General features: G+C 37.0%; 1 protein-coding gene across 1 annotated transcript; it reads left to right on the forward strand.

Moving 5' to 3' along the window:
* The first annotated feature begins 1948 nt into the window (after positions 1-1948).
* Positions 1949-11008, forward strand: SVIP (small VCP interacting protein). The gene is given in 5 exon segments (XM_023550774.2): positions 1949-2258; positions 2261-2287; positions 3881-3931; positions 4472-4585; positions 7745-11008. Coding segments are annotated over 5 exon segments (252 nt in total). The 5' UTR covers positions 1949-2213; the 3' UTR covers positions 7760-11008.
* Positions 11009-11703: the final 695 nt, after the last annotated feature.

Here is an 11703-nt window from a genome sequence, read left to right on the forward strand (position 1 = left end):
ATGAACCTTTAGAAAAGATAGTCAATCTGTAAGGACAGAAAGCAAATCAACACTTGCCTTAGAGCAGAGGTGAGTGGGTGCATTGTTTGGAAAGTGGCACAAGAACCCATATATATATATATAAAAAATAACCTGGAGGACTATACATCACCATGCCAACAGTGGTTACTGTATTTTTTTTTAAAGTGTTTGAAATTTATTTAACAAGCAGAGATAGCTAATATGCCAGAAAAAAAAAAAAATGGTTCTCTTGGGAGGCAATCAGTAACAGTATCACCTGGGAACTTACTGGAACTGACTCTTAGGTCCCACCGTAGACCTACTAAATCAGTATCTACGTTTTAACAAGATAGCCAGGTGGTTCTTATGCCTATTAAAATTTGAGAAGCACTACTAAATATTTCTGAATACACAAAACATTACTATCCTTGGAAGGATATCAGTTTTTTTAGTGATGCTGTAAACAGAAATATTACACGTGGGTGGCTTTAAAAAATATATATATATATTTTCTCACAGTTTTGTTGTTGTTATGTGCCATGGAGTGGATTCCTGCTCAGAGCGAGCCCACATGACAAAGTAGAACTGCCCCACAGGGTTTTCTTTGCTGTAATCTTTCGGTTGGCAGCTGAGCACTTAGCCCTTTAGGAGGCCAGAAGTCTGAATTCAAGGCACCAGTTCTAAGGGAAGGCTGCCTCTGTTTGTGGGCTCAGGGGTAACCCTGGTGGCTTAGTGGTTTCTTAGACTAGAGCTGCTAGTCAAAAGGTTGGCAGCTCGAATCCACCAGGTGCTCCTTGGAAACCCGATGGGGGCAGTTCTACTCTGTCCTAGAGGGTCACTATAAATCGAAATTAACTCCACGGCAACAGGTTTGGTTTTTGGGGTAAGATACTTGTCTCTTTTCAGCTTCTGTTCTCTGTTCCTATGCCATCTGCATGTGGGCTGGCATCTATCTTCATCTCTGCTAGCTTCTGTGCCTAAACTCCTTTTATATCACCAAAGGAATTGCATGAAGACACCACCTCACTGATAACAGAGCCTCATTAATATAACAAAATCCCATTCCCAGATGGGATTACATGCACATGTATAGGAGTTAGGCTTTACAACACACATTTCTGGGGGAACAATTCAATCCATACCAGGGTTAAGAGAATTCGAAATAACACAAACTAGTGGTTTTAGTGGAGATCTCAATAAGTGCAGTATTTATGAGGCTGTATTAAACCACAGTGATGGATTTCACACTCCGCCCTATCAACTGGAAGAGTACTAAGAGTCACTAAAATACAGCAAAGGCTCCTGACATCAAACTGTAATTTCTTGGAGGCCAAAATTCCTTCTCAGAAAATGAGACAGAATAAAGTATCCAGAGTCGTGTCACTTATCTATAAATGGCGAAGGGAGTCAGGAAGAGCTTTTGGAACCACAGCCAGGCTTTTCCATCTCGGAACCAGGTGTCTCCTAGGATCTCAGTCCGCTAAGTCTAGCGAGTGCAGCCCCTTGCTGGGTAGGGCGGAGCCGCAGAAGTGTAGGAGGGGCGTTGCCAGAAGGAGGCGGAGCCGAGCCGCAGGGAAGGGGCGGAGTGGCGAGACGTGGAGGTGGGCGTTGCCGTAGAGGGGCGGGCGGAGCCGCAGAAAGTGGGGGCGAGGTGTTGCCACAGGGGGCGGAGCCGAGCTGGGCAGCTAGGCCGGGGTGGGGGCGGGGCGAGCTCGTAAGACTTGGGCCCCGAGTCTGAACGCGCAGTTCCCGCCGCCTGGTTTGGGGCGGGCCCCGTAAGGGACCCCTCAGACGCTGATCCCATGGGGCTGTGTTTTCCCTGCCCTGGAGAGTCCGACGTTGCCTCGCCGGATCCGGTGAGTAGGGCCGCGTCCCCACGTCCTCGTGCGCGCACCTGTCACCCGGAGGGGCGCGCTGGCAGGCCCACAACTGCGGACACCGGGACGGGCCGTTGGACGCGGTGGCGCCGGGCGGAGGAGAGCCCCCCGGCGGGGACCCTAGTGGCGAGGACTAGTGGACGCGCCCCGGGGGTCGTTGGGGCCCTGCCAGCAGAACCTGAGCTGCCGCCCCCGTGTCGGTCTCTCCACTTTCGTCACAGCACTTACCCAAAGGCGGCTCCGGGGTGTTTTTACCTTTTTCAGACTTTGGCAAAATTGCGAGTTCCTAGATCTCACGCATACGCAGACGGTGCTGTGTATGGGCCATTCTTGGCGATGCGGTTTATGGGTTTAGGATGCAAAAGAAATTCCTTTCTCCGTGATCTGAAGTGTTTAATGTTCTAGGAAATGTGCGTTTTCCTGTGTCTGTACCAACTGTTTAAAGAAGGTGCTCAATAAACTCCCCTATAGCCCTGCGCTTTGTTGGATAGTCTATTAATGTTTTTCCTTAGTATTTATCTCTTTAAGTTTTTCATTAAAAGTATATATATAAATGTTAGTACAGAAGGTACAATTTGTAACGTTGTCAGGTTTACCATATAAAAATACAAGAAGCCAGATAAATTTGAATTTCAAATAAGCGCTGACTACTTTCTTAATATTTGTCCCATGCAATATTTGGAACGCACTTTACTAAAAATTATTCGTGGTTTATCTGAAATTCAAATTTCGTTGGGCAGCTTGTAATTCAAGATGTGTATGGTTTCTGTAACTTTCTGTTATTAGCGGTATGTTTATGTAACAGCTAAAAATTGTGTGAAGAAAATTAGATATTTAAGGAAGTACATTAACTGTTTTTAGCCATTTGATTATACGTCCTAAAAATGACTGTAAGTTGGTATATAAGAAAGTTCATTTTTGCTGCTGTTGTTACTTTTAAATATTGTTAATTCTCTATTTGGCTGTTAATAAAAATACCGTTCTGTCAGCATTTGTTAAGCACTCCCCACGCCCCCATGCTAAACCGTCTCAGATAACCACATGGCTCATTCTTTTTCCTCCTGGAGATAACTGTTTAGGTGTCACCTTCTCAGTGAGTGTTTTCCAAACCATTCTAAATAAAACAGATCCCCCACATACCACCTACCTACCCTATAGTTATCGTCTCCACCACACTCTACTTTTTATTCCCCCCAAAGCACTTATGTTTGACAAACATATTCACTTGATTATATTTTCTGTATAGCCTCATTGGAATGCAAGTTCCATAGGGTAGAGATATTTATCTTGAGTTTTTTTCACTGTTGTCTCCTCCATACCTGGAAAAATTCCTGAGGCATGGTAGGTGCTCCATAAGTATTTGTCCAGTGAAGGAATGAATGTAGGTATTGTGGTACGGAAAATGGGGGAATTATTAACACCAGACCCCTAAGAGAATGCCGCTTTCTGTCTCATATATTTAAAGATTGCATAGTTTAGTCATGAAATATATTGTATAAAATTATATTGTTTCCCAACATGGAACACTGCCTCTCAAAAATTTACTCAAATTCTCCCCATCCTACATAACGGGGCTAGCCCAATTCATTCATGAACCTTTCCTGAAAACACCAGCCTCCTCCAAAATCCTTTTTAACTGGTGGTACCAAACCATATATTTCCTGCCTTATGTTATTGAAGGCCATTTCTTTTTATTTTTGCCCTGTCTAGCTTGTAAACCTTTTTTTTATTTGTTTTGTTTGTTTAATGAATGGGCTTTATAAGCCAGCTGTTCAATTTTTTGCCTCTTAACCTGTGCTTATTTGAAGATATATTGATTGGGAAAATGAAGCTCAGAAAGTTGAGTATTTTGTTTTAAATAGTAATATTGTTAATGGGACATTTGGGTCTGTACTAAATATTTTTGTAAAATGTTATATTGTCTATAAGACATAAGTGTATAATTTATCCATGCAAATGTTTGGTTTTCTTTTAAAACATATTGTGTTACACATTTTCCTCAGGAAGAGAAAAGAGCAAAACTTGCAGAAGCTGCAGAGAGAAGACAGAAAGAGGTGAGAATAAAAATAAAATTCTGCCTATTTAGATAATTGTTTATTATTTATTCTCCACCAATGCCTGTCACTGGTAGCATTCTCTAATGTAAATATCCTATAAATTTGTATTAAAAAGTAATCTTTTTTCAAAACAATTACCATTTTTCTATAAATTACATTAATGTATTTATAAAATTTAATGTATAAAGATTAACTTACAAAAACCTTCTTTAAGAGGAGATGCCCCTTCAATAACATCCTTGCTTGGTGTGAAATGACTGTACTTGTGAAACACTGACATATGTTAAGTAAGTGTAGGGGAAAAATTTGTATGGTTGCAAAATACCCAAAGAAGAAATGACAGTATATTTTGTGTTTTATGTAAGGCTGTTGCAGATTTTTTGGAAACATGGTGGGTTTTTGTTGCAGATTTATTCTAATTCTTTGTTACCAAAAACAAACCACCAACAACAATGAAGCAAAAACCAAACAAAACAGCTTTTGTACGCTAGATGTTGACTGTTGTTTGTTTTAATACTCCTTACAATTTTTTTAAAGGCTGCGTCTCGGGGGATTTTGGATGTTCAGTCTGTGGAAGAAAAGAGAAGGAAAAGGGAAAAAATAGAAAAACAAATCGCTTCCTCTGGTCCCCCACCAGAAGGTGGACTTAGAGTAAGTGTTAAAGTTTCTTAAGGTTTAAATGGCATTTTTTTAGCACTTAAGTAGCCATCCATTTAATAGTTTCATTTTGATATGCTTTATCTAAAAATTATGAATCAGTTTTGAGGAGTCTCAGTTTATTTTAACATTCATTGGAATAGATTTGCTTTCTTTTTTCCCAAAATGAAAATTGATTTTTCTGATTGTCTTAGTGCTGTATCTTTATACATAATATTATATACAACAAGCAACAATGTTATATACTTAATGATAATCTTAAATGTGTAGGAAGTTCAAACAATATGGAAAAGTATAAAGAAGAAAATAATAATCACACCAAATTCAGTGCCATTTTGACAGACATTTCTAGTTTCTGTTCACAATCTTATTAAATTGAATTTCATTATAAATTCTCTTTTCATCACCTAAGTTTTTTCATTCAAAGATTTGAGACCTTTGATATTTCCATTGTTGCTTGTTATCAGAGTTACGTAAAGTTTAGTAAGGATAGTAGGGTAGACAGGTTTGCTCACCCATCTGCCTCTCATGCAGCAGGCACCTCACTAGGTATTGAGGATACTATGATGGTCAAGTTAAATAAAGCCCAGAATATGGGGATGTTAACAGTCTAACAGGACTGCAATGCCTTTATACATGTTAAATCTCAGGAGAGTAATGGTTCAGATATTAAGACATTCAGATATAATAGATTTAAGATAATACTGAGATTTTTTGGGTATATTTTTAAAGGAAATACTTTCCTTATGTATACTTCTGGAAGGGATAATATTCATAGTTTCACTCATTTATGTTTAATTTGATTTAGCAGTATATTTTTAATCTGATTCACTGTTTTCCAAGTTCAGTTTTGTTTTTGTTACCAAAAGAAACAAAAAATTATATGTATATATTTTCCGTAGTAACTGACCATTTTGCTTATGTTTCTTATATACCTCAGAATAGACTAGATCTAGTGTAAAAAAAAAAAAAAAAACTGGGAGATACAAGGTCAAATCTTATCAGAAGTCTGGTTGCTTTCTTTTAATATTCTGTCGAGATAAAGATCTCTGTCATCAGGTTTACTTCATACAGTGTTCTCAAGAACAAAAAAACAATATTTATTCAAATTAAATTACAGGCCTAGAAATGATGTCGAGATCCACTCTTTCATAGTAGAAGAAACGAGGTACTGAGTGACTTGATCAAAGTAACATATAATGTTAAAAGAATAATTTTGTCTAGATATAGTCAGAATTAAAAAAAAAAATTAAGAAGGTACTTATTTTACGTGTTCTTTAACCAGTGTTTTAAACTCAAAGAAAGGAGCTTTCTTAATTAAACCTGAACTTTTTTTCTACACCCTGAAGGCTATAGATTAAAAATAAATTAGGCCTTATATTGCAACTGGTCCCCCTAGAAGTGCTCAAAAGGAAAAACGTTCCCTGTCCCTACTCTTGTATGAAATCCCTCTCTCCCCCTTAATAAAAATGACCTTCAGGGTCATCAAGGTGGGCAGTGGCAGGAGGATTTCCCCAAGGAGAAGAATGGCTGACTCACATAAATGCATCTCAAAATATATTTCTGGAGGCTCAGGGATATTGTGAGGGAAGATACAATGTAGAGTAACTTAATTCTCAAACCTCTTGGCCTAGGGTCTTTAAGGGCTTCTGTCTGGCCTACTCTGTGGGCTGGCCTGGAGTGTCCTACAGAATAGCTAGATTCTTCCTCACCAGACTCTATAGCCTGAGGAAAACATTTCCTTTCCTGTCTCCATGCATCTATGTATTCATCTACAGACCAGCTCTGCCTCTTCCCAGGATGATTGGCTCTGGAAATGCTCACTGTCTTCTGGAAAGGCAGCTTTACATTAACAAGCCAATGCGATGACGGCATCAAGACACAAACTAACATTAGTACAGGGTATGCCAGCACAGGAGCAGAGGCAGTCCTTTAGTGCAGTGGTTTTCAACCCTGCTGCACCTTAGAATCTCATGGACACTTCCAAAACAGACTCATCCTTGGGGCCCACAGCATATCAGTCAGAATCTCTGAGAGTGAGGCTTAGCCATCAGGATTTTTCTAAGCTCCCCAAGAGAATCTAATGCGAAGCCAGATTGAGGATCTCTGCTCTAGTTTCCCAGTACTGGTCCTAAGAGGACTTAGTATTGTGGAAAATACAGTCCCATGGTCAAAAATGTTTAAAAATTTAATGAATAGTATATAAATTTTTTTTTTATATAGTATATTGTATTACCTTCTTAGAGATTAAAAACGGTACAGTATTGAAGTCTCTAAGGTCTGCAATAACAAAAAGCAGGTTTACTTGGTTTAACTCTTTATTTTCTAAACTAAATATAGATTTTTAAATTGTACATTAACCATTTGCTGACTCCAACTTATGGTTACCCCATGTGTGTCAGAATAGAACCTTGCTCCATAAGAGTTTCAATGGCTGATATTTTGGTAGTAGATTGCCAGACCTTTCTTCTGAGGTGCCGCTAGGTAGACCAGAACTTCCAACCTTTCAGTTAACAGCTGAGCATACTGAACGTTTGCACTATCTAGAGACTCCAAATAATACATAACACCCAATAATATTCCTCAGAAGTACTTGGAAAACACTACTCAAGAGACCACTAAATATCTCTGGTTCTATCCCAATGGTTCTTTCAAAACCCGCTATCACAGATAAAATAAACATGGTTAAACAGAACAGCAAATGGAATATTTTCTCAGCTCAAGCAAGGAAGACTTTTTCAAACCATTATTTAATAATAACTACCATTTTTCACTTGCCTGCCTCAAATGAGAATTCCTTTATTTTTGTTTTGTGGTTTTATTGCTATTTTTGTTTGTTTGTTTGTTTTTTGTGGTAGGACGGGTGACTTACTGCTACTATCTCACTTTTTTCCGTTTAATGATTATTAGATGTGTGAGATCTAGCTACCCATTGATCAGCCCAGATATTTTGTTTTACTTCTCTGCATTTTTAAAGCATCATGTATTTTACTTCAGACTTTTGACTGTAATGTATAATTTAACTAATAGCTGCTGTTCACACAGATAACTGTACTTCTATATTCTATATTTTTCTCTTTACATGTTTGAACATTGGAGTAGTATTACATACCATTTAATACAATTTACTTTGTATGTTTTTATCTTTTCTAGTGGACAGTTTCATAAAGCATGACACGAGTGGAAGAATCTACTACAGTAACGTTAATATCTGCAATCAAGTGAACCTTCTCAATTTAATTTCTTCTCTTTGAATAAATGAAGATTCAGAGTTTGTAATTTTAGTTCCCTTAAATGCAGTACTAAATCTATATTGAAAATATTGCAAATACTTCTGATTCTTAAACTTAGACAATGGTGAGAACTTTCATTAAATACTTATTTTCCCACATTTCCTTATCTGCAGGCAGTGAGTGGTGATTTGCCATTTTTTAGCAGTTAAAGCATGAACCTGAGTAACAAATGTGTATGTATCTGCATGTAAAAAGTCTGCATACATCTCTAATATTAAAATTTGAAATTGTATTCCCCTCCTTTCTAAAATAATCTAGCTCTTCCTGGAAACCCTGGTGGCATAACGGCTAAGTGCTATGGCTGCTAACCAAACGATATTTTTTTTTAGCTCTTTGTAAATGTGCTGCTTAGCCTTATGTCTGTTTTTATTTCATTATATTTGAAGACTTTTACTTAAACTTACAAATTTAGTGCCTTTCAACTGATCATCAGGGAAAATCTTGGGAAAAATCATTTTAAGGGCTTATATGAAGGAACAGTATAAATTTGTAAAACTAGGTAATGAATATTTGTAGACGTATGTTGTTTCTCCCCATTTTCTATTTCTGTAGCTCATAAAGTTTAAAAATTTGTTTTACATTACACTGAAGTTTTTTTTATTCCAGAATTTTAAAATTATATATTAATGGTACCATCAGAAGGAGCCCTGGTGGCGCAGTGCTTGCTTAAGCACTCAGCTGCTAACTGACAGGCCAGCAGTTCAAACCCACCAGCCACTCTGTGGGAAAAAGATGTGGCAGTCTGCTTCCGTAAAGATTACAGCCTTGGAAACCCTATAGGGCAGCTCTACTCTATAGGGTCACTGTAGTCAGAATCAACTTGATGGCAGTGGGTTTGTTTTTTTTTTTTTTTTTTTTGGAGGGGCAGGGGTACCCTCAGAGAGCAGTGATGTACTGTTGTATAGTAACAGATTCGGCTCTATTAAAATCTGTAGTAACTGAATAAGTTAAACTGAGATTCTGAGTGGATTATACTGATTGGAATGTACTTGTCTAAATTTCATAGGCATTTTTATTCTTTTGTATTTATTAAGGAATGATCATAGGATTTATATACACATAAAATTGCCAAGGAATATATGAGTATATGAAAGATAGGTACTCTGTTTAAAAGGTCTGTTTCAAACATAAAAATGTGATGAGGTAGTTCTATAAGATGTATTGTCATAAACTTTTAAGATTTTTGTTCATTAGAAGCATAAGTTTTATAGCATTTTTGTTTCATGAGGTTTTTAAAATATATACATATAATATACTAAGAAATAGAACAATTGCTATTTCTTTAGACTAGCCACTGTAGGGTCGCTGTGAGTTGGAATCAACTCAGTGGCAATGGGTCGGGTTTATTATGGTTGCTAACTCTTTTGAATGGCAAGGCTATACTACTGAGTCCTAAATTAGAATTTTCAGATTCTAAGTGCCAATAGAGATAGCAAATTAAATAGACCATTTGGTTTACAGAAAGGAAACTGAGCCACCATCTCACCCATCCTTCCCATGAGACTTTTGTTATATTGCAGTATGTTGTATATGCTAATTTTAGAGAGTTTGACTGTAAAGTAGGTCTCTTGACCCCTCATGGGAAAAAATACTTCTTTTGTGGCATAAAATATTCTATGAATATCTAGGCAAGACATATAATTAGACTCAGTTTTCTTCATCTTGTTAGAGGATTTTGGTATTTTTGTTGATAAAGGATATTGAGATCATTGAAATGTATTTTAGAAACAAACATTTTTAACTTTATGAAGATGATGAGTTTTTCCAAGTTAGAAAGGAAAAGGGAGCATTTATAGCTGAATGGATTTAGAACCAGAGCATTTCATTTTAGAATTGTGCGAGTTCTTTCTACTATTTTAATATGACAGTAACAATTTTATCTTCATTCCATCTCAAACATTAGAGCTTGGCTTGATGGTCAGGGAAACCTAGGGGCAATTTCATCTCTTTGCGATTAATGAGAATAGAGCTAAAGGCTGTTTGGTATGTCCATACAGTCCTCGAATTTATAGTTAGGCATGTTCCTTTTACTAGACTGTAAAGGAGAAATGATATTATTAGTCTCCTATTTTCTTAGAGAACAATACTAAAGGTTTACATCCAGGGAACAATACTGTTTCTACAGTAGCACACCTAAACACCATGCTCATCTGTGAATGATGTACGGGTATATTGCTTTCTGGGAACAGTGGGATATACTGCTCCGTGAGTGTGATCAACTTTCCCCAAAATCACATGGGTTGCATGAGCTAAGAAGTGGAGACCCAAATGTTTGTTAGGAACATTGTTAGGAAGGAGAAGGAAAAAGGTACACATGATGCCTGATGTTGTTGTTGTTAGGTGCTGTCGAGTCAGTTCTGACTCATAGCAACCCTGTGTACAACAGAATGAAACGCTGCTCGATTTTGCACTGTCGTCACAATCATTGTTATGCTTAAGCCCGTGGTTGCCGGAAAGGAAACACAGATGCCTGATAGGAAACCAGTAATTACTACTAAAAAGAAAGAAATTAATACACACAGTCATCTCCCTCATAACTAGGTTATGAACTAGGAACTAATCTCTGATGAAAACGCTTAACTGGGAGCCAATTTTCCATAATTTAAATAGAAAAAAATTTGTTTTATATGTCAACCCAAGCCCCAGTCAAATTATGAAAATAGAACTAAAGCGTTAAAATGAGTATATATAACTATCATGTTAAGATATAAAATGCTTAAATTATTGTTTTCTAATTCTAATCATTAAATTATTAGTATGGCTAGTATCAAAAAGTTGTGTTTTACTATCTAAACCCTTTGTTGGCAAATGGCATGTTTTTTAAGCACGAATAGGTGATGTTGTTGTTCCGCCGATTGTGTTTGGTATGTAACTCAATATTTTCCCCCCCGTGATTTTGTGATAAATCTGTATTACCTTTTGGGAGTGTAAATACCCATTTTTCCTGTATAAAAATTGGCTTTGGCCATCTCTTTTTAACAAAAAATCATGTTTTACCTTTGGTAACCCAGGAGAATTGACACAAGCTTTGAATGTTCCTTTTCTCCTCCAACAGTTTGACTGGTTTATTTTTACTGGTAGGAATTATGCTACAGCCTTGGGAAGGAAAAAAAAAAAAAAAGAATCTTGCTGCTTTTGTATTTGAATGATAATTTTTTTTTTTTTTTGCATAAATCGAATCAGTAAGAGGTAAGATTTACCTGCCTATCTGTGTTAAGATTTAAGATGTTTTCCTTTAACATCTCCGGGCAAGAATCTCAGGTTCCCTTAACTGCTACTTATGCTCTAAGCTTCATCTGTGGTACTTGTGGCTCTTTGGTTTTCTCCAAAGCCATTGACCTAAGGCATTTGTATGTATATCAGAATTTTGGTTTTGATTTGATTTTAGCTTTGGTTTGACATAGAAGAACTTGTGTTCCAACAACTGAAATGCTTTAAATTTTTCATATGATATGGCTTTGTATTAGTCTTCCTCTTCTAGGTATGATTCATCTTACAAGTATTGCTCCTTTTCCTGATTATTGTGGTCTAAGAATTAAATATTGATAAAACCCGTGGATCTGGGTATATTTTTATTATCATCTGAAGTGCATTGACTATTTTTATAGCATCATACTTTCAAGTTAATGACTTTTGGGTTGAGTTTTGAGTTAATGTCCTCTAGTCATAGAAGTAGATTTGAGCCATCCTTAACACATACTTCAAACTTACCTCAAATGGAACAAATTAGTTTTGTTCACAAACTCGGTATCTCTAGGCTATTTTTCTGAAATCTACCTAGTCACATAAGTGATGTAAACAACTCCAATTTAAAACTGG

The sequence above is a fragment of the Loxodonta africana genome, chromosome 7, assembly GCF_030014295.1.
Source record: "Loxodonta africana isolate mLoxAfr1 chromosome 7, mLoxAfr1.hap2, whole genome shotgun sequence".
Classification (NCBI taxonomy): Eukaryota; Metazoa; Chordata; class Mammalia; order Proboscidea; family Elephantidae; genus Loxodonta; species Loxodonta africana.